The sequence below is a fragment of the Callorhinus ursinus genome, unplaced genomic scaffold (genome assembly GCF_003265705.2).
Source record: "Callorhinus ursinus isolate GAN/ISIS: 27379988/994484 unplaced genomic scaffold, GSC_fseal_2.0 scaffold8, whole genome shotgun sequence".
NCBI classification, from domain to species: Eukaryota; Metazoa; Chordata; class Mammalia; order Carnivora; family Otariidae; genus Callorhinus; species Callorhinus ursinus.
In genome coordinates, this window is record NW_027397070.1 from 58,574,849 (window position 1) to 58,601,654 (window position 26,806).

Consider the following 26,806-nt stretch of genomic DNA (forward strand, 5'->3'; position numbering starts at 1 on the left):
TAGAGCGCTGTAAGCAGAAAGGAAAGGCAAACTGGTTATTGAGTTTAACAATCGGGATGTGAATGTATAGATTTTTTTCATCCCCAGGATTTTCACTAATAATCCAAATGTCCACGCACTGCTTTGAAATTTAACTATTTGGACCTGGTTAATTTTACCCTGACCTCAGCCAACATTTGCGTTTGATTTTTTTTCCGGGACCCAGGGAACGTGGACGCCAGATGAGGCCACCTTGTCTCCTGCTGTTCCCGCGGGGACAAGACCTGCCAGGGGCTGGTGACTTGGCTCCTGACAAGAGGCCGCTCTGTGGACGACTGGCAGGATCCCAGAGCCACAGACAGGCGTTTGGGACACTTTCCCAGCCCAGGGGCCCCCACCCTCAACCGCTCCCGTCCTCCCTCCGGGTATCCCCGGGGGCGGGGCTGCGGGAGAGCACGTCCCTGCGCCGTGACGTCACAATCCCGGCGCCTTGGCCCCTGCCCTTAGCAACCGGCCTGGCGACGGTCTCCAGTAGCTGCGGCCTAGCGCCGGCTCCTGCGCGCCAATCGTGTGCGGCGGGGCCCGGCCCGACCCGGGGAAGGACCGAAGGGGACCTACCGTGTCCCCACGGTGGCTGCAAGAGAATCTAAGCATGGATGGCAGCCGGAGAGGTAAAGGGAGCTCTCGTGGTGACGGCAGCCTCGCGCCGGCCCTCACCCCGGGCCTGGGGTCCGGGATGCGGGTCGCGGGTGCGCGGGTCCAGGCTTCGCCCAGGGGGCTTCCGGGTCCCTGTTCAGTCGCCACTGTTGATCCAGGTGTTACCCCGCTCACAGGACGAGGCCCTCCTTGCCCATAATCTGAGGCCCTGCCTGCTGGAACCCCGGTCGCCTGAACTCGGGAGCATGCAGCCTTTTTTACCTCGGTGGCTCCGAGGCAGAGGAACTAAATTTGGTCTTTGGAGTCAGACCTCCCAGAGCCCCAGATCAAGCCCCGCTGCTCTCCGCAAGGGTGACACCCAATTTCCTCATCTCTCGAATGTGGCAGTGAAACATTCATGTCAGAGTTCTTGAAAATTAAATGCAGATAATATATAACTCCTGGCATATTTTAAGTAGTCAGTAAATAATGAAATCGTCCTTCTGTAATCATCTCCCTCCCCCACGAAACAAGTAACCCAGGGTTTCTTTAACTTTAACGTGAATAGGAATCCCCTGGGAATCGTGTTAAAATGTAGATTATGGTTCAGTATGTCTGGTGGGGGCTGAGATTTTGCATTTCTAATAAGCTGTCAAATGATACAGTGTTGCTGGCTACAGTTTTAGTGGCAAAGGACTAATCCATAATCACTGTGTACACCTGCACTTTACTGAATACTCTCTGGGTCAAGTGGACATCACGGTGGAACTCTTGGGGCCATATAACTTTAAATCTCTATGAATTGGCTCAATGCAAATAATTTGCATTTTCACATTCTGTCAGCAAGTAGAGTTCTTGCCTCAAGCCAGATAAAGTAATCTCCAGATCCTTCCCCTCCCAATTATCACTTTTAAAAGTATCCTTAAACCAAGCTGCTAGATGGTTCCTTGCAGTAAGTCTTGCTTTGAACATGAGTGTGCCTTTATTATGTAATCATTGGTCAAAATAAGTGCTGTTCTGAATATAGTAGATCACTATTCATTGATAGCAAACTGTATATTATGACACTCTGTCAACCTAAATTCCAGAAAAAGCAAACCAACATGCCTTTATGGTTTTTAGAAATTTTGCAACATAAGCTACCCTTGCTGTGTACCAGAAATAATTCTCAAGCTATGTCTTGGTAGGTATTATCCTCATTTCACAGCAAATAAACTAAGAGATCATAAATAACTTGCGAAGGTCACAGTAAGTGGCAGAACAAGCTTTATATCCAGATGAGGAATGTGAACCCCTAGAGCCATTGTTTTTTACTTACTATCCCATGGCAGAAGTGGGAGTATGAGAAAGGATGTTTGTAAAATTTCAAGTATACAGGCATACCTTGGAGATACTGCAGAATCCGTTCTATTGCAATAAAGCAGATATCTCAATAAAGTGAGTCAAATTAATATTTTGGTTTCCCAGTGTTTATAAAAGTTGTGTTTACCCTACACTGTAGTCTGTTAAGTATGCAATAACATTATGTCTAAAAAAATGTACATGCCCTCATTTAAAAATACTTCGTTCCTAAAAAATGCTAACCATTATCTGAGTTTTCAGCAAGTAGTAATCTTTTTGCTGGTGAGGGACCTTGCATTAATGTTGAAGGCTGCTGACTGGTCAGGGTGGTGGTTGCTGACCATTGGGGTGACTGTGGCAGTTTCTTAAAATGAAACAACATTGGGGGTGCCTGGCATGCTCAGTGGAGCATGTGACTCTTGATCTCTAGGTCATGAGTTTGAGCCCCACGCTGGGTGTTGAGATTACTTTTAAAAAATGAAATCTTTAAAAAAAAAAAGGAAGGAAAAAGAAAAGAAGACAACATTGAAGTTTGCCACATTGATTGACCCTTTCTTTCATGAATGATTTCTCTGTAGCATGTGATATTGTTTGATAGCATTTTACCCACAGTAGAGCTTCTTTCAAAACTGGAGTTAATTCTGTCAGCTAAGTTTATGTAGTATTCTAAATCCTTTCTTGTCATTTCAACGATCTTCACAGCATCTTTACCAGGAATAGATCCCATCTCAAGAAACCACTTTCTTTGCTTGTCTTTAAGAAGCAACTCCTCATCTGTTAAAGTTTTATTGTGAGATTGCAGCAATTCAGTCACATTTTCAAGTTCTACTTCTAATTCTAGTTCTCTTGTTATTTCTGTCACATCTGCAGGTACTTCCTCTACTGAAGTCTTGAACCCCTCAGTCATCCATGAGGGTTGAAATCAATTTCTTCCAAATTCATATTAATGTTGATATTATTACTTCTTCCTACAAATCACAAATATTCTTAATGGCATCTACGATGGTGAATGCGTCCCAGAAGGTTTTCAATTTACTTTGCCCCAATCCATCAGTGGAATGGCAGCTAAAGCCTTATGAAATGTATTTCTTAAATAATAAGACTTGAAAGTTGAAATTACTCCTTGATGCATGGGCTACAGAATGGATATTGTCTTAGCAGACATGAAAACATTAAGCTCATTATATATCTCCATCAGAGCTTTTGGGTGACCAGGTACGTTGTCGATGAGCTTAGTAATATTTTGAAAGGAATCTTTTTCTGAGCAGTAGGTCTCAACAGTAAGCCTAAAATATCCACTGAGGGGCACCTGGGTGACTCAGTTGGTTAAGCGACTGCCTTTGGCTCAGGTCATCATCCCGGGGTCCTGGGATTGAGCCCCGCATCGGACTCCCTGCTCAGCGGGAGCCTGCTTGTCCCTCTCCCTCTCCCTCTGCTTGTGCTCGCTGTCTCTCTTTCTCTCTGTCAAATAAGTAAAAATTAAAATCTTAAAAAAAAAATCCATTGAGCCCACCCAGAGACACCAAAAATAACAACAACAACAGCAAAACACCCTAACAACAAATGTGCTGTTATAAACAAATGTGCTGTTACATGGGCATTGTTGTTCTATTTATAGGGCACTGACACAGCAGATGTAGCATAATTCTTAAGGGCCCTAGGATTTTCCAAAATGGTAAATGAGCATTGGCTCCAACTTAAAGTCACCAGCTGCATTAACCCCTAACAAGAGAGTCACCTGTCCTTTGAAGCATTAAAGCCAGGCATTGACTTCTCCTCGGAGGCGATGAAAGTCCCGGATGGCATCTTCTTCCAATATAAATGTTTCATCTACATTGAAAATCTGTTTAGTGTAGCCACCTTTATTAATTATCTTAGCTAGATCTTCTGGATAATTTGCTGCTTCACCTTATACTTTTATGTTATAGAGATGGCTTCTTTTCCTTAAACCTCATGAACTAATCCCTGCTAGCTTCAGACTTTTCTTCTGCAGCTTCCTTACCTCTCTCAGCCTTCATAGAAATGAAGAGAATTGGGGGCTTGCTCTGGATTGGGCTTTGCGTTTTTTTGTTTTTGTTTTTTTTTGGATTAGGCTTTGGTTTAAGGGAATGTTGTAGCTGATTTAATCTTTTATCCAGACCACTAGAACTTTCTACATGTCAGCAATTAGGCTGTTTTCACTTTCTTATCATTTATGTGTTTCCTGGAGCAGCACTTTTAATATCCTTCAAGAACTTTTCTTTTGTATATATAACTTGGCTAAGTGTTTGACACAAGGGGCCTAGATTTGGCGTAACTCAGCTTTGAACATGCCTCTCTCACTAAGCTTAATCATTTCTAACTTGATTTAAAGTGAGATGCATGCAACTGTTCCTTTCACTTGAACACTTAGAGGTCATTGTAGGATTATTAATTGGCCTAATTTCAATATTGTTGTTTCTCAGGGAATGGGGAGGTCCGAGAAAGGAAGAGATGTGGAGGAATGGCTGTTCGATAGAACAGTCAGAACATACAACATTTATCAAGTTCCCCTGGATTCAGATCCAAAATCTGAGTCTATTACACACAATTGTCGTGTAATCTTGGGCAAATTACATGCTTTACCTCTTTGTGCTTCGCTGTAAAGAGTGGGGATAATGATAATACCTATCTTATAGGATTGTTGTAAGGATTAAATGAATTTATAGCTACCAAGTGCTTAGAACAGTACCTGCCTGGCACAGTTAGTATTCAATATATTAGCTTTTGACTACAAGTGGAGAAACCCAATTCAAACTGATTTAGAGATTTTTAGCTCCTGTAAAGAAACGTCTAGTAATGTCAAACATGGTTAGATCCAGGGAATCAAATGAAATTACCATCTTCCATTTCTCTCTGTTAGGCTTCATTCTCAGACAGGTTCCCTGTATGGTACAAGACAGCCACCAGGAGTACCAGGCTTCTTTGTCTTACACTGGGCTCCAGCCCAGTAGAGAGAGTACCTCTTTCCTAATAGTTCTAGTGAAAGTCCCAGGATTGTGTGTCATTGGCTGGACTTGGATCACATACTTATTCCTGATTCACTAAACATAACTGGTCAGATGTGGGTTATATGCCAACCCCTGAGCTGTGGGATAAGCTCTACTTGAATTACTTGGGCTAAAAGTAAGGCAAGAGTGGTTCCCCAAGTGCAAGTTGAAGGTCCTATTTCCAGATAAAGGGACATAGGGTTTTGGGCAGGCAAAATGTGAGACACTTTGTTTTCCCCCAGAGAAACAAGGTTTGCTGGAGAGGTTTTGTTGGTCATTTTGCTTTCTTTGTGTGTTTAGGTCTCAGATCTCCTTCTTTCCTGGTAGAAACAAACTATGCTAATTTCATGACTGTCATTACCAACTCACATGGTATCACCTTGACCTCTCTTGTTCTAAGTAATGTTAATTTTTTTCCTTCCTGCCCTCTAGCCTGTGATAGAGAAGGATCTTCTCAGATAATCAGATCTCAAGTATTTTTTATTTTAGTCTGTTCTAGCAGGCTTTGTTCTCTGGTCCTGGATTTTAATTCATCTCGATACCTCTCTTTCCATTTTCAATCATCCATATTTCCAGACTTTGTGTCCCTTCCACACCTTTTAGCTTATAGCAGCCCACCTGATAGCCGACTGACCATTTTACCATCTTAAAAACATGTCTTAAGGGGGCGCCTGGGTGGCTCAGTCGTTAAGCGTCTGCCTTTGGCTCAGGTCATGATCCCAGGGTCCTGGGATCAAGCCCTGCGTCGGGCTCCCTGCTCAGCGGGAAGCCTGCTTCTCCCCTTCCCACTCCCCCTGCTTGTGTTCCCTCTCTCACTGTGTCTCTCTCTGTCAAATAAATAAATAAATACTCTTAAAAAAAAAAAAAAACATGTCTTAGGGATACACTATTCTTATTTTGCGTGTTAAATTCCATTAAAATCTATAACTCAACCTTCTTATCTTGAAGGTTACTCCTCAAAACACAATTCACTTTTAGGGGAGAGAAATTAATTTTGTGATGAGGTATATATCTAATTTTCTGACGTTCCATCTGGTCTGAAAGATGAGACACTGGCTTTAGGGGAGATAGCAAGGATCCAAACAAGAGCGTAAGGGGGTTGGATGAGATGAACCTTACATCTTTTAATAATTAAGTTCTGATTCTGATATTTTTATACATATATTTTACATACAGTAACATTGTATAATTTCTAATTTACTAAACTACTTTGTGAGAGGATTACTTTCTTAAAATTATTTTTAAGAACAGACTTACTTATGATTAACTGAAATAGTTAATGTATATGTATTAACTCAGAATCTCACTTCTATATCTCCAAATCATTAAAAAATCTGGTAGGTCAGTGGTGTACAGAATAAAATTAATATATATCAAATAACATAAGTGAGGTATTTATCATTTTATCCAGTGAAACTAAAGTCTCAGGGTATAGCTGTTTTGAAAACAACTTATTTTCTTAAAAGAGAAAGCCTTTTATCTTCTACAGCAATAGAATTTTTGTCTGTCTGATGTATCATTGCTGATTAGTATCATGATTGAATAAAATTTTAAACAGTTCTGATAGTTAAAACCAAAGATACAGTTATTATTTTTAAATATTCAATATTGTTGTTTTTGTACAAGTTGCCTTTGATTTATCGTAATTTATATTTTTTTGTTAAAAGTCAGAGCAACCTCTGTCCTTCCCAGATACGGTCCAACATGCGTATTTAAAGGACACTTGAGCACCAAAAGTAATGGTAAGTGAGGTATTTAAGTGGTAAAAGATTATGTGTTAAAAGGTTGACTGTTTGTTTCCTTTATTTGTAAAGTGTAGGACATGATGAAAAATTACTTCATTTAATCAGTATTGAACTTCATATTGTTAATTACAATTAAATATTATAGGAATTATTGAGATGAGGGAATTTAGGAAGCCATCCTTTCAAACTGGTGTTGTGCCCAGGATGTGGCCCTGGCCGCTGCCTGCTCCCTCCTGCAGCTCCAGCCCCGCTCTCCTCTGTGCTGACAAACCTCCCTGGCTTCCGGCACGCCTTCCTGGGTGAAGTGGTGAAGGGGTTAGTAAAGACACTGGCACTGAAAAGGGAAAGCTGTGCAGAGAAAAAGAGCACTTGAAAAATATATTTTGTATCAGGAGTAAACACCTGTGATTTTACTTTTCCAACTGGATTTCTAGATTCTATGAGAAAGAAATCTGTATTTTCTGTATTTTCACATTTTTAAAGCCTTTACATTTTTAATGTGAACTTAAAATATATTTTTATAATGATAGCTTCAAAATTTAAACTCTGGGTTTTTTAAGGCAAAATAATTGAAAGTCTTTTTTTCTTTATTTACATGAAAAATCTTTGATACTGGTTTCTCTAAAAGTGAAAGAAGGATCACATTTTCAGTTAACTTATCTCTTGTAATAAAATATATGTACACATAGATCAGAGTCATCAATGTTGAAAAATTATTTTTAACTAAAAATTTAAAACTAGATGTAAAGAATACATACATTAGAAAAGCAGAAGGAACAACAATAAATAGTTGGCTAACTTTTTTTTTAAGAATATATGTGCAACTACAAAAAAAAAAAAGAATATATGTGCGGAACTGGTATAGGTTTAGTGGATCTAAGTAGGAGGCTGCCTGTGTTCGCGTCAGCTATGGGACCTTGAAGACCTTATTCATATCTCTACCTTAGTTTCCATTTCTATTAAATGGTGATAATGACTAAATGAGTGTTCACATGTTAAGAGCTTAGAACAATGCATGAATGGTACCTATTCAATAAATTTTAATAGTAGTAATAGTATCAAGCTTATCAATATTGTATATCCTTGTATTGTGCATAGAATTTCCCTAGAAGGATGCATAAAAATAGTAGCAGAGTATACTTCTGGGAGGGGAGGAGAGGGGTCATGGCAGGAAGTTCACTTATTTTTCAGTCTTTTTATATACCGTTTTAGCTGTTGACTTTTTAAAACTCTATGTATGTATTCTCAAAATCGGCTTTTAATGTTTAAAAGTTATGCCTACATTTATTTACATTTTATACATTTATACTTATATAAATTTCTAAGATTTCTTTTACACAGTTTAGATGAGATTGAGAAGTTTAATGTCATAGAATTTCTATGTGACTGTATTTGTCTTAAGATAGCCCTAAATTTCAAGAAGAGTGCAGTAAACTGATGGTGTTTTCAGGTGTAAACTTAGAAGTTGCCTCTCAGAAAAGAATCTTTGCATAGTATTTGAGTTTCAAATTTGATTTATTCAACTATTAACAATGCTAACATTTTATAATCAGGCAAGTGGCTGAACATTTTTACGAGATTGAGGCCTGTCAGTAAGAAACAGTTTTGTAAATACAATGATAGATTATATTCTAGAATCTCTTCCCAAACTCTCAGTCTTAGAAAGGTTTGAACCCAAGTAGTCAATAGCTTGTCAGTTATCAGTGCAAGATTAAGGCTAGGACATATTCAGCATCACAGATACGTCAGTATGTTCATTGGTTAATTTTCAGAACATTTTATAAAAATGAGCTTAATAATCAGTATCTTGTTTATCTCATGATGATTTTTATATTCTAAATATATAATGATTAAATATGTTTTAATTTTTAGCTTTTTGCACTGACTCCTCCTCTCTCAGACTAAGTACTCTCCACCTGGTCAAGAATCACATGGCTGTTCACTATAATAAAATCCTTTCAGCCAAAGGTAAAAATGTGCAAATGTGAACTATACCCAGTTTAAACCCTCAGCTTCCTTTCTAATTAGGGTAAATCTGTAGCAAAAATGAATATATATATAAATGGATTTGTGTTTGGTGTGGTAAGATATCAACCGTTAACTCTAACTTTTATATGTAGAAAATTCAGAATGCCATTTTTATTAACTATATTTGATATCTATATAATAATTACATTATTTCATTTTACCTGTGTTATCCGTAATACATTTTTGTGGTTAGATATTGATCTTAATATAATAAGTTTGTAATCTGCTTTTTTGTTTTCAAATCTATTACAGAAATTGTACAAAGAGGATGCCAGCTATTACTTTTTTCTTTTTTGTTGCTTTACTGAGATAATAATATACAATAAAATGCGTTAATTTTAAGTGTACAGTTAAGGGTTTTGAAACATATATACATTTGTATAATCACAACAGTCATCCTATAACAGGGATCGGCTAACTACAGCTCGTAGGCCAAATCCTCCTGCCACCTATTTTTGTACAGCTCTTGAACTAAAAATGATATTTGTATTTATGTTTTTAAATGGTCAGAAAAAATCAAAAGAACAATATTTCAGGGCACCTGGGTGGCTCAGTTGGTTAAGCGACTGCCTTTGGCTCAGATCATGATCCTGGAGTCCCTGGATCTTGCTCCCTGCTCAGCGGGGAGCCTGCTTCTCCCCCTGACCCTCCCCCATCATGTGCTCGCTCTCATTCTCTCTCTCTCAAATAAATAAATAAAATCTTAAAAATATATATATATTTTGTAACATGTGAAAGTCACATGAAATTCAAATTTCATTGTCCGTAAATAAACACAGTCATGTTCATTCTCAGATATATTGTCTGTGGTGGCTTTTGCTCTAACGAGCAGAGCGGACTAGTTGTGACAGAGGCCATAATCCCTCTGTAAAGCCTGAAGAATTTACCATCTGTCCCTTTGCAGAAAACATTCACTGACCCCTGATACAGAACATTCCCATCACCCTAAAAAGTTCTCCCTAGTCCTTTGCAATCAGTCTCTTCCCCCAATCCTTGGCAACCCCTTATCTGCTTTCTATCACTATAGTTTTGCCTTTTCTAGAATTTCATATAAATGGAATCATACACTGTGTATCATTTTGTGTCTGGCTCCTTTCAATTAGCTAATGTTCTGGAGACTAATCCATGTTGGTATGTACGTCTGTAGTTCTTCCTTTTTATTGTTAAGTCATTTTCCATTCAGTGAATATACCACAGTTTGCTTATGAATTCATCAGTTCGTGAGTATTTGGATTGTTTTGACTCAATTTTGGCCATTAGGAATAAAGCTGCTATAAGCATTCTCGTACAGTCTTTGAACATGTGCTTCCTTTTCACGCTGATAAATGTTATCACTACGAGTGGAATTGTGGGGTAAAATGGTAAGTATGTTTAACTTTATAAGAAACTGCCTGTTTTTCAGAGTGAGTGCCATTGTGTGTTTCTATCACTTCTGCATTCTCACCAGCACTTCCTTTGGCAGTCCTCCTGCAGCCATTCTAGTGGAGATTTAGGTCGCTCATCAGGGCTTTAGCTTTATTTCCCTGATGCCTAATGATGTTGACTAACTTTTGTGCTTATTTGCTATCTGTAAATCTTTGGTGAAATATCTGTTCAGATCTTTTGCCCATTTTTTAAAATAAGTTGTTTCTTATTTTAAAAGAGAGCATAAGTAGGGGGAGTAGCACGCAGAGGGAGAGAGAGAAGCAGGCTCCCACAGAGCAGGGAGCCCGACCCGGGGCTCGATCCCAGGTCCCCCAGGTCCCCGTGATCATGACCTTGAGCTGAAGGCAGACGCTTTACTGACTGAGCCACCCAGGCATCCCAAGTTGTTTTTTTCTTAATATTAAATTGTGAGAGTTCTTTGTATATTAAATACAGAGTCTGTATCAAATACATTTTCTCCCAGTCTGAGACTTACCTTTTCATTTTCATTTTAAAATGTTTATTATGAAATAATTTTAGACTTATAGAAAAGTTGTGAAAATAATATGGTGTCACAGAAACCCTTCACCCAGCTTTCCCTAATGTTAAAATCTTACATAACCGCAGTACAATTATTAAAACTAGCAAATGAATATTGATAGAAAACTATTAAGTACAGATCTTATTTGAATTTCATCAGTTTTTCACTAAGGTCTTCTAAAAATTTTTGTTTTCTCATTTGAAGAGCTAAGTTTATAAATCTTAGTTTGCATTTTATGAAGTTTATATTTTTAAATGAGAAATCTAAAGACAAATTGTATTTTGTGACATGTGAAATCAAGTTCAGCTTTTCAATTGTTTTAATAGTTTATACTTTCCATATCCTGTTTAAGAAATCTTTTCCTAATCTTAGGTCACTAAGATTTTCTTATGTGTTTTCTTCTAGAAGTGTAAGTTTTAGCTCCTACATTTAAGTTTGTGATCCATTTTGAGTGAGTTTTTATATAAAGTATCAGTTTTTTGCCTATGAATATCCAGATATTCCTAGTACCACTTGTTGAAGAGATTGTCCTTTCTGTGTTGAATTGCCTTTGCAGTTTTTGAAAGACAGCTGACCCATATTGGAGGGTAAATTTCTGGACTTCTCGGTTCTGTTCTAGATCTTATATGGGCGCCTGGGTGGCTCAGTCGATTAAGCACCTGCCTTCAGCTCTGGTCGTGATCTCTGGGTCCTGGGATCAAGCCCCACATTGGGCTCCTTGATCAGTGGGGAGCCTGCTTCTCCCTCTGCCTGCTGTTCCCCCTGCTTGTGCTTGCTCTCCCCCCAACCATATCAAATAAATAAATAAAATCTTTAAAAAGAAAAATACCATACTGCCTTAATTACTGTAGCATTACAGTAAGTCTTGAAATCAAGTAGTGTAGAGCCTCTTATTTTGCCTTTTTGGGGGGGTTTGTTTTGGGACTCCCAATTACAGGTATGCTAAGTGCATGATAGAGGTAGGTTAGGTCAGTGATGCTCTGTGCATTTATTTTCCAATCTTTATTTACTGTGTTTCATTTTGAGGATTTTATATTGCTGTGTTTTCAAGTTCACTAATACCTCCTTCTACAGTACCCAATGAGCTATTAATCCCAACCAGTGTATTTTTTATCACGGGTATTATATTTCTTATCTCTAGAAGTACCATAAAGATCAAAACAAGGAACTGGAAATTCTGGAACTTTTTGTGCTTTTCATGTCTGATATTTATTCATTTATATCTATTAAGAATATTACTAAACAACTGATTTTTTTTTTCTTTCAGCTGCAGTAGACTGCTCAGTTCCATTAAGCATGAGTGCCAGCATCAAATGTAAGTTACTTTTCACGTACTGACTTTTAAAAAACACTTATGGTTAGATGGGTGTTGGAGATAAAGGAGGGTACTTGTTGTGATGAGCGCTGCGTGTTATCTGTAAGTGATGAATCACTGAATTCTGCTTCTGAAAGCAGTATTTCACTGTATGTTAAATAAACATTTCAATAAAACATTTTTAAAAACCTTGTGGTAAACTATACATACCATAGAATTTACCATCGTAACCATTTGTAAGTCTAACCATTTTAACCATTTCAGTGGCATTGGCTATGTTCATACTGTGGTACAACTGTCACCACTACCCATTTCTAGAACCCTTCTTATCTTGAAGAACTGAAACTCGTACCCATTAAACAATAACTACCTTGCAACTATCATTCTGTTTTCTGTCTCTGACTCTGACTACTCTGGTACTTCATGTAAGTGGACTCATCAGGTAGTTTTCCTTTTGTGACTGGCTTATTTTACCTAGCATAATGTGCTTGAATTTCATCCATGTTGTAACATATGTCAGAATCTCCTTCCTTTTTAAGGCTTTTTTGTTTATACAGTCATTAAGTCAGTAGACACTTGGGTTGTTTCCACCTTTTGTTTATTTTTAATAATTCTACTGTGGACATGGATGTACAGATATCTCTTTGAGACCCAGCTTTCCATTCTTTTGGGTATATGCCCAAAAGTGGAATTGCTAGATCATACGATAATTCTACTTTTAATTTTTTGAGAAACCACCATAGTATTTTGTACAGCAGCTACATCATTTTGCATTTCTACCAATAGTGTGCAAGGCCTCCAGTTTCTCCACATCCTCCCCAACACTTGTTATTTTCTATGTTTTTGATTGTAGCCATCCTAGTAATGGATGTTGATATATTGCCTTTTGAGGAAGCATTTTCTAACTTTTAAAAATTATCCATAAATAAAAGAAGTTTGTATTTCTAAGTTTAAGAACTTAGAATTGAGCCCAGGCTTTGCCACTAAATTGCTGCATAACTTTGGATAAATTATTTAACTTCTCTGGATTTCATTATTCCTACATATAAAAATTTGGATAGTACTAAAAGGCTTGACAAGGTAAAGTTCTAGGATTCTGTGATTCTAACTTCCCTTGGTTTATTAAGGTTACTGAATGATTCATTAAAACTACCATAACTGGCACTTTTCTTCAGAAAAATACTGTCTACTATTTATATCCTAATAACTGATAAACTTGATAGTATCTGAAAATCCATATTGACCGAAGTTTTCTAAATAACCTCTACTAAGGAAATAATCAGACTCCAGAATTTGAAATTCCTATTTTAAAATGTTCTAAAAGGTACTATATGAGGCTTTTGTTTGAGTTCAAGTCAGGAAATATATACTTATATACCTAAAAATAGCAAAAGGACATAGATATCATAGCCTGAGAGAGGATTTCTATATTAGACAATAAGTATCAGCCCAACGTGTAGTGCATGCTAAGTGGTGAATGAAAGAAAGAATAGGTAGAGAAATGCCCCTTAGGTGCAGTCTGGGAAAGATCAAAGACAGCAGGATCAGTTGAACCTGATCTCTTCTTATAGACCTTCTTAGTGGAAGAGCTAGGACTTTTAAGCTGAGCCAGTTGCCCCCAGCTGCCATTCAGTGAGCACGGTGTCCTCGCAGGCCCCATGCTTGGCACTTTGTAGGCTCCCTCTTTTGTTCCTTTATTTGTAACAGGCCCTAGTGTGGGCTCTCATACCTGTGAAGGAATCTTGGAGGTCAAATAATTTTAGAAGAGGGTCAGAGGCATTTTAGACAAGAGTCCAGACTTAAATATATATCTTGAAAGACCAGATTGACCACAGCATAAAAGTTATGTGGGCAAGTCATTTTACCTCTTACCCTCCTCTCTTGTAAAATGAAAGGTAATTAGATAATCTCTGAGGATTCTTCCAGATTTTTAATTTCTGTGGTGTATTCTTTTTCTTCTGTATCATATTAATGATATTTTTATAGCACAAAAAACTGGTTCAGTGTTTATCAACTTAAAAAATCTGAATCATTTGGGGCGCCTGGCTGGTCCATCGGTAGAGCATGTGACTTTTGATCTCAAGGGTCTTGAGTTCGAGCCCTACGTTGAGTGTAGAGATTACTATAAACAAACAAACAGTACATAAATAACAATACATAAATTTAATCTTCAAAAAAAATCTGAATCATTTCAATTAAGATGTTTTTACCCTTTGCTGTTAGATTGTTTTGATAAGGAATAAAGGAATTCCTAACTAAAAAAAAAAATGTTTTTACCCAGTTGTCATTATCAGATAATCTTCTTTAACTAGGATCACCTCTAAATGGGAAAGTTTTGCTAAATTTTCACACTGATATTAATTTCCTGAACAATAAATATGTAAAATAAGGTTATCTCTCTTTTTATTTAGATTGAGTAATAAAAAGCCTGCCTGAATGTATGTATTAATCCTCTTACTGAACCAAACCCTGGGATCTAAGATCCATGTTCACCAGTTTAAAGTAATCAGGCATTTTGCATAATATTTTGTTTAGTTCATTAGAGTTTATTCATTGACTAATTCAGCAAATATTAGGCACCTACTATGTGGTAGATACTGTTCCAAGGGCCCTTAGAACAAAAGGAGGTGGAGGTGAATAAAATACCTGCTTTTATAGAGCTTACATTCTAGTTGAAGGAGACAAATGATGAGAAAATACAAAAAAAAAAACTAAGTAGGTACAGAATATGTCAGAGAGTGACAAGTGCAATGGAAAAAAACCAGGCAGGATAAGGGAGATTGAAAGTCTGCTTGGAAGAGAAGGCCTCACTGAGAAAGTAAGCAGAAACCTGAAAGAATTAAGGGAGAGACAAGTGGGTAGATGGGGGAAGAAGAACAATAAAGACCAAAGAAACAGCAAGTACAAAAGCTTTGAAATGGCATTGTGATTGGTGTGTTCAGGGAACAGCAAAGAAAGCTGTCTTGCTGATGTGAAGTGGGCCAGCTGAAGAATGTTAGAAGAAGTTATTGAGGTGGGACAGAGAGAACAGACTTGGTGGGCTGTAGCCAGTGCAAGTGCTTTGCCTGTCACTCTGCATGGAATTGGAAGCCATTGGAGCGTCTTGAGTAGAAGAGTAATAGAGCCAGTTTAACTTTTAAAAGCATCTCTCTGGCTACTGAGTTAAGAATAGCCCATAAGGGGCAATGGTAGAAGCAGAATGACTAGTTAGGAGACAGGAATGCAGATAAGAAATAATGGTGAGTTGGGGCACCCAGCTGACTCAGTCAGACCATGTGGCTCTTGATCTTGGAGTTATGAGTTCAAGCCCCACTTTGGGCATATGTTACAGGATTTTTGTCCCCTTAGTGTCCATGGTTCTTGGTCCTGCCACTTTGAAGAATGAAGAGGTAGACCAGACAGAGTGGTGGGCAGCAAAGCAAAGTTTACTGAACAATAGTAGTCAGAGCTCCCGAAGAGGGAGGGGACCCAAGAGGGGTGCCCTTTGAGCTTCTAAGTGTAGGGGTTTTTATAAACTCATGAAATTACCTTAAGCATCCTGAATGTGGGCCCCTGTGGATTGGCTGCTAAGGTGTGCCAGTCAGGGCTTTGATCATGCACCCATCCACCGATCAGGTTATTGTTCATGTGTGGTGATCTTGTGGGCTGACATTTGGAGACGAAGTGATAGTGACCAATGTTTTATGGTTAATTGTTTTGTTTCAGGATGTTTTGCAAAAGCCATTTTTGCAAAAGCTGCTAGACAGTGTGCTCTTGTGGTCTTGTCTAAGCTGCAAAACAGGTGGTCTTGTCTAAGCTGCAAAACTGCAATAGTGCAGTTTTGTTTTAGCTGTCCCGGCTTTTTGCTTTCTTTTTGGGGACCCTGGCTCTGACTACCTAAGTGTCCAACTAACTCCTAACACATAGAGCTTACTTAAATTAAAAGAGGGAGGAAGGGAGGAAGGAAGAGAGAGAGAGAGAGAAAGAAAAGAAAGAGAGAAAGATTTGAGAATTGACAGCATATAGGTTGTATTTAAAGAATTGCTCCTATTTTTTGTTTTTGCAATTTAAATTTAGCTAGTGCTTATTTATCCAGGGTACTTTCTGCTTTCAGTCAGTTGAGACAAGAGGTTTTCTTTTTTTTGCCATGTAAATGAAAATTGTGATGGCTAGAAGAATTACAAAGATTGTTATCACCAAACTAAAGTGTAATTAATAATCATTATTCTTGTGTTATAGAGCTGATGTTCATTATAATTAATATAACTAACTTAGAAACAGATTTTATAGACACTTAAAGAAAGAAATCTCTGGGTTTGAGCCATCTGTTTTTATAAGATACTCTCTTGTAACAGACTACTGACTCGATCATTTCAATCTTCATAGTATCTAAGCTAGAATAGCTCTACATAGTTTATTGAATTGTTTAAATAATCCCATATTCGAGGGGCACCTGTGTGGTTCAGTGGGTTAAGCGTCTGACTCTTGGTTTCGGCTCAGGTCATGATCTCAGGGTCTTGGGATTGAGCTCCACGTCGGGCTCTGCGTTCTGCAAGGAGTCGGCTTGAGGATTCTCTCTTTCCCCCTGCTGCTCCCCCAGCTCGTGTGTGCCTGCTCGCTCACCCTCTCTCTAAAATAATCTTTTTTAAAAATCCCATATTCGAATGCATTAAAAGACTTTACTTTTTATAGCAGTTTTATTGACAAATGATTTGCATACCTCACTATTTTAGGGGCTTCTGGCTGGCTCACGTCAGTAGAGCGTGTGACTCTTGATCTCAGGGTCATGAGTTCAAACCCCATTGGGCATAGAGCTTCCTTACTTAACTAACTGGATAAATAAGATTCACTGATTTTTACTAAGTTTAAAAGTTGTACAGACATCATGACAAACCAATTTTAGAACATTTGTGTCAGCCCAAAAAGATCCCTTATAACCATTTGCAGCTGCTCTCTCTTCCCACCCCTGGCTTCAGGCAACTACTAACTTACTTTTTTTCTCTATAGATTTGCCTTTTCTGGACATTTCATAAAAACTGAATATGTGGTTTTTTGCATTACAGTTTTCACTTAGCATGATGTTTTTGAGATTCATCTGTGTCATAATTTGTCATTACTTCATTCCTTTTAATTGCTGAATAGTATTACATTGTATGGATAATACCACATTTGTCTATTCATCAATTGATGGATATTTGCATTATTTCTGGGTTTTTTGGCTATTATGAATAGTGCTGCTAAGAACATTCAGGTACAAGTCTTTTGTGTAGACGTAAGTTTTCATTTCTTCTGGGTATATACCTGAGAATGGAACTGCTAAGTCTTATGGGAAAATTATATTTAATTTTTTAAGAAACTGCCAAACTTTTTTCCAAAGGGGCTGTACCATTTTACCTTCTCACCTCCAGCATATCCCTGCTAACACTTGTTATTAACTCCCTTTTTTTTTTTTTAGTTTTTTTTTTAGTAATCTCTGCACCCAGTGTGGGATTCAAACTCCTGACCCTGAGATCAAGAGTTGCATGCTCTTCCAGCTAAGCCAGCCAGGTGCCCCACCTATTGACTCCTGTTTTGATATTAGCCATTCTAGTGGGTGTGAAGTGGTATCTTATGGATTCAATTTGCATTTTCCTCATGACTAATGATGTAGAGCATTTTTTCCTACGCTTATTGGCCATTTGTATGTTTTTGATAAATATTCAAATCTTTTGTCCACATTTTTTAGAGGAGGTGGGGGCTGGCAAGAGGGAGAGGGAGAGAGAAAATCTTAAGCAGGCTCCACACCCGGCACGGAGCCCGATGTGGGGCTCAGTCCCACGACCCTGAGATCATGACCTGAGCAGACATCAAGAGTCGGACACTTAACTGACTGAGCCACCAGGCACCCCTGTCCGTTTTTTAATTGGGTTGTCTTATTATTTTATTTTTAAAGATTTTATTTATTTGAGAGAGAGAGAATGAGAGATAGAGAGCACGAGAGGGAAGAGGGTCAGAGGGAGAAGCAGACTCCCTGCTGAGCAGAGAGCCCGATGTGGGACTCGATCCCGGGACTCCAGGATCATGACCTGAGCCAAAGGCAGTCGCTTAACCAACTGAGCCACCCAGGCGCCCTGGGTTGTCTTATTATTGAGTTGTGTATTATTTATATATTTTGCATGGAATCCTTTATTAGCTGTGTGACTTGCAAGTATTTTTTTCCCCATCTATGGCTTGCCTTTTTATTTTTTTAAGGATGTGTCTTTAGAAAAAGTTTAAAAGGCGCCTGGCTGGCTCAGTCTGTAGAGCATGTGACTCTTGATTTCCGGGTTGTGAGTTCAAGCCCCATGTTCAGTGTAGAGATTACTTTAAAATAAAACCTTTTAAAAAAAGTATAAAATTTTTCATTTTAAATCTAATTTTTTTTAATTGCTTGTACCTAAGAAATCTTTGCCTCACCCAAAGTCCTAAAGATTTACTCTTCTGTCTTTTTCTAAGAGTTTTATAGTTTAAGCTTTCACATTTAAGTCTGTGATACATTTAGAGTTGATTTTTGTGTATGGTGTGAGGAGATGTTACTTAAATGAATAGGTTGGACAGATTTGGTAATACGGAAGTATTTAAAAATTGATAGTCTTGAGGACTCTGTTGAGGATTTTTTTACTCACTTGTTTTACCTATAAGTAAGATAATAGATCTTTTTTTTTAAATAATTTTGTATTTTTCTACCATTTTTTTTAAAGATTTTATTTATTTATTTGACAGAGAGAGACACAGCAAAAGAGGGAACACAAAGAGGGGGAGTGGGAGAGGGAGAAGCAGGCTTCCCGCCGAGCAGGGAGCCCAACGCGGAGCTCGATCCCAGGACCCTGGGACCATGACCTGAGCCGAAGGCAGATACTTAACTGACTGAGCTACCCCCAGGCACCCTGAGATAATAGATCTGACAGAGAAAATTCTATTTAATTCACTCCACAGATATTATCTGCAATAATGTAGCTAATACATTAACAATAATTAATAATAATAATTAATATGTAATATTTTGTATTATATATTACATATATAATAGTTAATAACTAATCAGGCATTTGAGGACAGAATAAGTTGAAAGTAACACAGTTGACACCATCCCCCCCATATAGTCAAAAATCCCTAACTTTTTTTTTTTTTTAAAGATTTTATTTATTTATTCATGAGACACAGAGAGAGAGAGACAGAGGCAGAGGGAGAAGCAGGCTCCCCGCCGAGCAGGGAGCCCGATGCGGGACTCGATCCCAGGACCCTGGGATCATGACCTGAGCCAAAGGCAGACGCTTAACTGGCTGAGCCACCCAGGCGTCCCTCCCTGTCTAACTTTTGACTCTCCAAAAACTTAACTATTAAGAGCCTACTGTTGACCTTACTGATAACATAGTCATGTAATACATATCACACACATACTTTGTGTGTGACATGTATTATATATATTGTATTGTTACAATAAATTAAGCTAGAGAAAAAATGTTATTAAGAAAATCACAAGGGCGGCACCTGGCAAGCTCAGTTGGCAGAACATGGGACACTTGATCTCGGGGTTGTAAGTTCGAGTACCATGTTAGCTGTAGAGAATACTTAAAAATAAAAAATCTTTTTAAAAATACGGCCAAGTTACTAATTAGGTTTAGAAAAAAAAAATCACAAGGGAGAGAAAATACATTTACAGTACAGTGTTGTAAAAAATCCACATATAAGTGGACCCATGCAGTTGTTCAAGAGTCATCTCTATTCAGTCCACCTTTTAAAATAATAAATATATTTACTTTATCATGCTTATTTTTTAATAATTATAGTTCAAACTTTGTTTTTTAAGCTTATAGTAATTTATATAAATTCTGATTCAAATCACAGTGATTTGAAACTTAAAATTATCTTGTCCATTAAATTGGGATAAATTCCAATCGAAAAAGTATATAAATTTTTAATTTATATGAAAATACAAGTCATTTTGATTATGGTTAACTTTTCATTTAACTTCGAAATTTTTTTTTAATTTAATTTAATGTTATTATGTTATGTTAGTCACCATACAATACATCACTAGTTTTTGATGTAGTGAGCCACAATTCATTGTTTTTGTATAGCACCCAGTGCTCCATGCAGTACGTGCCCTCCTTAATACCCATCACCGAGCTAACCCATCCCCCTACCCCCCTCCCCTCTAAAACCCTCAGTTTGTTTCTCGGAGTCCACAGTCTCTCATGGTTCGTCTCTCCCTCCGATTTCCCCCCCTTCATTTTTCCCTTCCTTCTCCTAATGTCCTCCATGGTATTCCTTATGTTCCACAAATAAGTGAAACCATAGGATAATTGACGTTCTCTGCTTGACTTATTTCACTTAGCATAATCTCCTCCAGTCCCATCCATGTTGATGTAAAAGTTGGGTATTCATCCTTTCTGATGGCTGAGTAATATTCCATTGTATATATGGACCACATCTTCTTTATCCATTCGTCTGTTGAAGGGCATCTCGGCTCTTTCCAGTTTGGCTATTGCGGACATTGCTGCTATGAACATTGGGGTGCATATGGCCCTTCTTTTCACTACATCTGTGTCTTTGGGGTGAATACCCAGGAGTGCAATTGCTGGGTCATAGAGTAGCTCTTTTTAATTTTTGGAGGCACCTCCACACTGTTTTCCAAAGTGGCTGTACCAACTTGCATTCCCACCAACAGTGTAAGAGGGTTCCCCTTTCTCCACGACCTCTCCAACATTTGTTGTTTCTTGTCTTGTCAGTTTTTGCCATTCTAACTGGTGTAAGGTGGTATTCAATGTGGTTTTGATTTGAGTTTCCCTGATGGCTAATGATGAACATTTTTTCATGTGTGTCTTAGCCATTTATATGTCTTCATTGGAGAAGTGTCCGTTCATGTCTTCTGCCCATTTTTTTGACTTGATTATTTGTTTTTTGGGTGTTGAGTTTGAGTAGTTCTTTATAGATCTTGGATATCAGTGCTCTGTCTGTAGTGTCATTTGCAAGTATTTTCTCCCATTCTGTGGGTTGCCTCTTTGTTTTGTTGACTTTTTACTTTGCTGTGCAGAAGCTTTTTATCTTGATGAAGTCCCAAAAGTTCATTTTTGCTTTTGTTTCACTAGACTTTGGAGATGTATCTTGAAAGAAGTTGCTGTGGCTGATGTTAAAGAGGTTACTGCCTATGTTTTCCTGTAGGATTTGGATGGATTCCTGTCTCACATAGAGGTCTTTCATCCATTTTGAGTTTATCTTTGTGTATGGTGTTAGAGAATGTTCGAGTTTCATTCTTCTGTATATAGCTGTCCAATTTTCCCACCACCGTTTATTGAAGAGACTTTCTTTTTTCCATTGCATATTTTTTCCTGCTTTGTCGAACATTATTTGACCATAGAGTTGAGGGTCCATTATGGGCTCTCTATGCTGTTCCATTGGTCTGTATGTCTGTTTCTGTTCCAGTACCATTCTGTCTTGGTGATCACTGCTTTGTAATATAGCTTGAACTTAGGCAATGTGATGCCCCCAGCTTTGTTTTTCTTTTTCAACATTTCCTTGGTGATTAGGGGTCTTTTCTGATTCCATACAAATTTTAGGACTGTTTGTTCTAGCACTTTGAAAAATGTCATTGGAATTTTGATCGGGATGGCGTTGAAGGTATGGATTGCTCTGGGTAGCATAGACATTTTAACAATGTTTATTCTTCCGATCCATGAATGTTTTTCCATCTTTTTGTGTCTTCTTCAATTTCTTTCATGAGTGTTCTGTAGTTCCTAGAGTATAGATCCTTTACCTCTTTCATTAGGTTTATTCCGAGGTATCTTATGGTTTTTGGTGCCATTGTAAATGGAATCATTTCTCTAATTTCTCTTTATACAGTTAAATTATTAGTGTATAAGAAAAAGACTGATTTCTGTGCATTGATTTTGTATCCTGCCACATTACTGAATTGCTGTATGAGTTCTAGTAATTTGGGGGTGGAGTCTTTTGGATTTTCCACATAAAGTATCATGTCATCTGTGAAGAGAGAGTTTGACTTCTTTGCCAATTTGAATACTTTTTACTTCTTTTTGTTGTCTGATTGCTGTTACTAGGACTTCTAGTACTATGTTGAACAATAGTGGCTAGACTGGGCATCCTTGTCATGTTCCTGATCTTAAGGGAAAGGCTCTCAGCTTTTCCCCATCGAGGATGATATTTGCTGTGGGTTTTTCATAGATGGATTTTATGAACTTGAGGATTGTTCCCTCTATCCCTGTACTCTGAAGAGTTTTAATCAGGAAAGGATGCTGTATTTTGTCAAATGCTTTTTCTGCATCAATTGAGAGGACCATATGGTTCTTCTCTCTCTTATTAATGTGTTCTGTCACATTGATTGATTTGTGAATGTTGAACCACCCTTGCATCCCAGGGATAAATCCCACTTGGTCGTGGTGGATGATCCTTTTAATGTATTGTTGGATCCTATTAGCTAGGATTTTGTTGAGGATTTTGGAATCCATATTCATCAGGGATATCGGTCTGAAATTCTCCTTTTTGATGGGGTCTTTGCCTGGTTTGGGGATTAAGGTAATGCTGGCCTCATAGAATGAGTCTGGTAGCTTTCCTTCTGTTTCTATTTTTTGAAACAGCTTCAGGAGAATAGGTATTATTTCTTCTTTGAATGTTTGGTAGAATTCCCCAGGGAATCCATCAGGCCCTGGACTCTTGTCTTTTGGGAGGTTTTGGATCACTGCTTCAATCTCATTACTGGTTATTGGCCTAGTCAGGTTGTCAGTTTCTTCCTGTTTCAGTCTTGGCAGCTTATAGGTTTCCAGGAAGGTATCCATTTCTTCCAGGTTGCTCAATTTATTGGCATATAGCTGTTGATATTAATTTCTAATAATTGTTTCTATTTCCTTGGTGTTAGTTGTGATCTCTCCCCTTTTATTCATAATTTTATTAATTTGTGTCCTTTCTCTTTTATTTTAGATAAGTGTGGCCAGTGGTTTATCGATCTTATTAATTCTTTCAAAGAACCAGCTTCTAGTTTTGTTGATCTGATCTACTGTGTTTCTGGTTTCTAATTCATTGATTTCTGCTCTAATCTTAATTATTTCTCTGCTAATGCATGGCTTAAGCATTGTTTGTTGCTTTTTTTCTAGTTCTTTAAGGTGTAAAGTTAGTTGGTAAATTCGGGATTTTTCTATTTTTTTGAGTGAGGCTTGGATGGCTATGTATTTCCCCCTTAGGACTGCCTTTGCAGTATCCCATAGGTTTTGGACTGATGTGTTTTCGTTCTCATTGGTTTCCATGAATCGTTTAGGTTCTTCTTTGATTTCTTGGTTGACCCAAACATGATTGAGCAGAGTGGTCTTTAGCTTCCAAGTGTTTGAATTTCTGCCAAATTTTTTCTTGTGATTGGGTTTTAGTTTTAAAGCACTGTGGTCTGAGAATATGCAAGGAATAATCTCAATCTTTTGGTATCAGTTGAGACCTGATTTGTAACCCAGTATGTGGTCTATTCTGGAGAAAGTTCCGTGTGTGCTCGAGAAGAATGAGTATTCTGTTGTTTTAGGGTGGAAGGGTGGAATGTTCTGTATATATCTATGAGGTCCATCTGGTCCAGTGTGTCATTCAAAGCTCTTGTTTCAGTTGATTTTCTGCTTAGATGATCTGTCCATTGCTGAGAGTGGAGTATTGAGGTCTCCTACAACTAAAGTATTGTTATCAATATGACTCTTTATTTTAGCTAACAGCTGGCTTATGTAGATGGCTGCTCCCACATTGGGGGTGTAGATATTTACAATTGTTAGATCTTCTCATTGGATAGACCCTTTAAGAATGATATAGTGTCCTTCTGTGTCTCTAACTACAGTCTTTAGCTTAAAATCTAATTTGTCTGTTATAAGAATTGCTATCCCAGCTTCCTTTTGAGGTCCATTGGCATGGAAGATTGATCTCCATCCCTTCACTTTCGGTCTGGATGTATCTAGGTTCAAAATGAGTCTCTTGTAGACAGCATATGAATGGGTCCTGTCTTTTTATCCAACCTGTAACCCTGTGCTGTTTTATGGGAGCATTTAGGCTGTTCACGTTGAGAGTGATTATTGAAAAATATGAATTTATTGTCATCATGTTGCCTGTGAAGACCTTGTTCTTATAGGTTGTCTCTGTAAATTTCTGTTCTGTATCACTCTTGGGGTCTTTCTCCTTTTATAGAACCCCCCTTAATGTTTCTTGCAGGGCCAGCTTAGTGGTCACATATTCTTTCCATTTCTGCCGGTCATGGAAGCTCTGCATCTCTCCATCCATTCTAAATGAAAGCCTTGCCGGATAAAGTATTCCTGGCTGCTTGTTCTTCTCATTTAGTACCCTAAATATGTCTTGCCAGCTCTTTGTGGCTTGCCAGGTCTCTGTGGATAGGTCTGACGTTATTCTGATGTTCCTACCTCTGTACATAAGGAATCTCTTCCCCCTAACTGCCCTTAAGCTGGTTTCCTTGGTTCTAAGATTTGCATGTTTTACTATTACATGCCGGGGCATTGGTCTGTTTTCCTTGATCTTGGAGGGGTCCTCTCTGCCTCTAGGACATGAGTATTTGTTTCATTCCCCAGATTAGGGAAGTTCTCAGCTACGATTTGCTCAAATATATCTTCTAGTCCTCTCTCTCTTTCCACCCCCTCAGGGATCCCAATAATTCTGACATTGGAACGTTCCATGGTGTCACTTACTTCTCTGATTCTATTTTCATGGATTCTGAGTTTTTTCCCTGGCCTCCTCTTTTCCTTCTTGTCTATTAATTGGTCTTCTAGATCACTAATTCCTTCTTCTGCCTCGCTTAGCCTAGCTGTTAGATTATCTTGATTAGATTGGATCTCACTGATAGCATTTTTAAGTTCTGCCAGTTCAGCTTTCATTTCTGCCCTTAGAGACTATGTTGCCATTAATTGATTTCTCCATTCTAGCTATTGTCTTTACAGTTGCTACCCTGAATTCCATCTCTGACATCTTGGTTATCTCTGTATTCATTTGTAAATCTGTGGCAGAAGTCACAGAAGTCTTTCCTCTATTTTGGGGGTTGCTCCTCCTAGTCATTCTGTTGAGGGGTAGTTGAGGGAATGTAGAGTGTCCAAATTACTGACCAGAACCCAAGCAAGATGCACCTGTTTTCTAGGGACCTTAGGGTTACTGGTCTCTTGTTCTCCCAGCCTGTGTTCTGGGGGGAGGGACCTGCCACGCTGTTACTCAGGCAACCCTGTTTGGACAGAGTTGCCTTGCCCTCTGTGGTGGGGGATGGGCTCAGTGAAAACCATTTTTGGGGGGCTTTTGTTCTCTGGTGGCTTTTCTTGGCGGCTTTCCGGGTCTCTTCTGAGAGTCAGAGCAGAAGAGATCATTTCCAACCCTCTGCCTCAGAGCAGAGAGATCACACTCTGTTCGTCAGTGAGCACTATCTCCGTTTCTGTCTGTGCTGCTATAAACTGCAGCGTCCTGGGTTGTGCACCCCTCCGCAGTGCTCCCAGTCCTCACCTCCAGGTGGGGCATGGGGGCTCATCTCTGCCCTTTGTGCTTCTAAAACTGCCAGCCACTCCAAATTTGCTCCCGCGGCCCCGCAACTCCAGGTTTCAGTCTGGGGGGCTGCCCTAAAGTCCTTTCCCCACTGCTACCAGTCTGCGAGTCTGTGCCCTGTCCATCACTCACTGGCAGTGTAGGATCACCACGGCTCCCTCCCCCTTCCGTTTATCCTCCAATATCTGCCCCCAGGATCACGGCTTCCCACTTCGTACCTTGAAACCAACCGCCTGTGATAGTCTGTAGAGATCCAGATCTGACCTCTTACATCTCAGGCTGATTCCGTGGGTTTTCAGAGTGGTCTGGTAGATATCCAGCTCAATTCTGGGGACCGGCTGGAATAGGGTCCCCTACTCCTTCACCATCTTTTCCTCTCCTCTTAACTTTGAAATTTGACTAGGTTTCATTTCACCATTTTCAGCCTTCATACAATGATAAATCTTTGATAACTCAATACCTGACCTAAAGCATTCTAAAGTGCAAAACCACTTTTTTCATTTACATTTCCAAATGAATAGCAGTTAAGAGAAGTAGAAATCAGTTATCCTAATTGAAAATGTTATCCTTTTAAAGTCTGTAAAACTTAAATTTGAATGACATGTGATGTTATTGACAATAATATGCATTTGGGGGAGAGTGTATGGACTAATTCAGACTCTGCATTTGGTGATGACAGAGTCACAACAAACACATCAAGCATTTCTCACCTTCAGTATCTCTGAATATCTGCTAGAAATTGCTTTCTTGAGCTCTTAGGCTTAGCCAATTTGTCACATCTTGTTTACGCTCTTTAAATAATGCACTTAAAGTTTCTGTAAATTAAATATTTGTTAGCTTCTCTTTATACAGAAAAGTATGTGGATTTTTATTTATATATCAATAGTGTAAACATTTTTAGTAAGAAAAACAATGTGTCCTTTATTAGACTTCCAAGACCAAAACCTTAATTTTTCTGTTTTGTTCTTTATTTTAAAAGATTTGTTTTCCCCATCAGATGCAGACCAACAACGAAGAGAGAAACTCAAAAAGGAATTAGCACGATGTGAAAGGGATTTGAAATTAAATAAAACAGCAATGCAGGCCAATTCTAAAAATAATTCCAAGTCACTATTTAACACTCTACAAAAGGTAAGATAGTATTTTTACCTGTTAAAAGCAGATGTTTCTAAGGTATTTCATTAGTGGCACAACCTGACTTTGTTGTAGTATGTTTACTTTAGGTCAGAATCAGTAAACTTCTCGTTTAAAGAGCCAGGTAGTAAATATTTTAAGCTTTTCAGGCCCCACAGTCTCTCAC

The 26,806-nt window shown here is 38.4% G+C and overlaps 1 protein-coding gene across 6 annotated transcripts in view; it reads left to right on the forward strand.

Moving 5' to 3' along the window:
• Positions 1-484: 484 nt before the first annotated feature.
• SPATA7 (spermatogenesis associated 7) overlaps positions 485-26,806 on the forward strand; it is a 42,632-nt gene continuing 16,310 nt past the window's right edge. Inside the window, exons 1-5 of one of the 6 annotated variants that reach the window (XM_025869504.2) lie at positions 485-650; positions 6,632-6,706; positions 8,582-8,677; positions 11,950-11,997; positions 26,486-26,637. In XM_025869504.2, coding sequence (XP_025725289.1) covers positions 632-650; positions 6,632-6,706; positions 8,582-8,677; positions 11,950-11,997; positions 26,486-26,637 — 390 coding nt within the window. In that variant the 5' untranslated portion in view covers positions 485-631. The remainder of the gene's footprint in view (positions 651-6,631; positions 6,707-8,581; positions 8,678-11,949; positions 11,998-26,485; positions 26,638-26,806) is intronic. The other 5 variants (XM_025869505.2, XM_025869507.2, XM_025869508.2 and 2 more) reach the window with 5 other exon arrangements.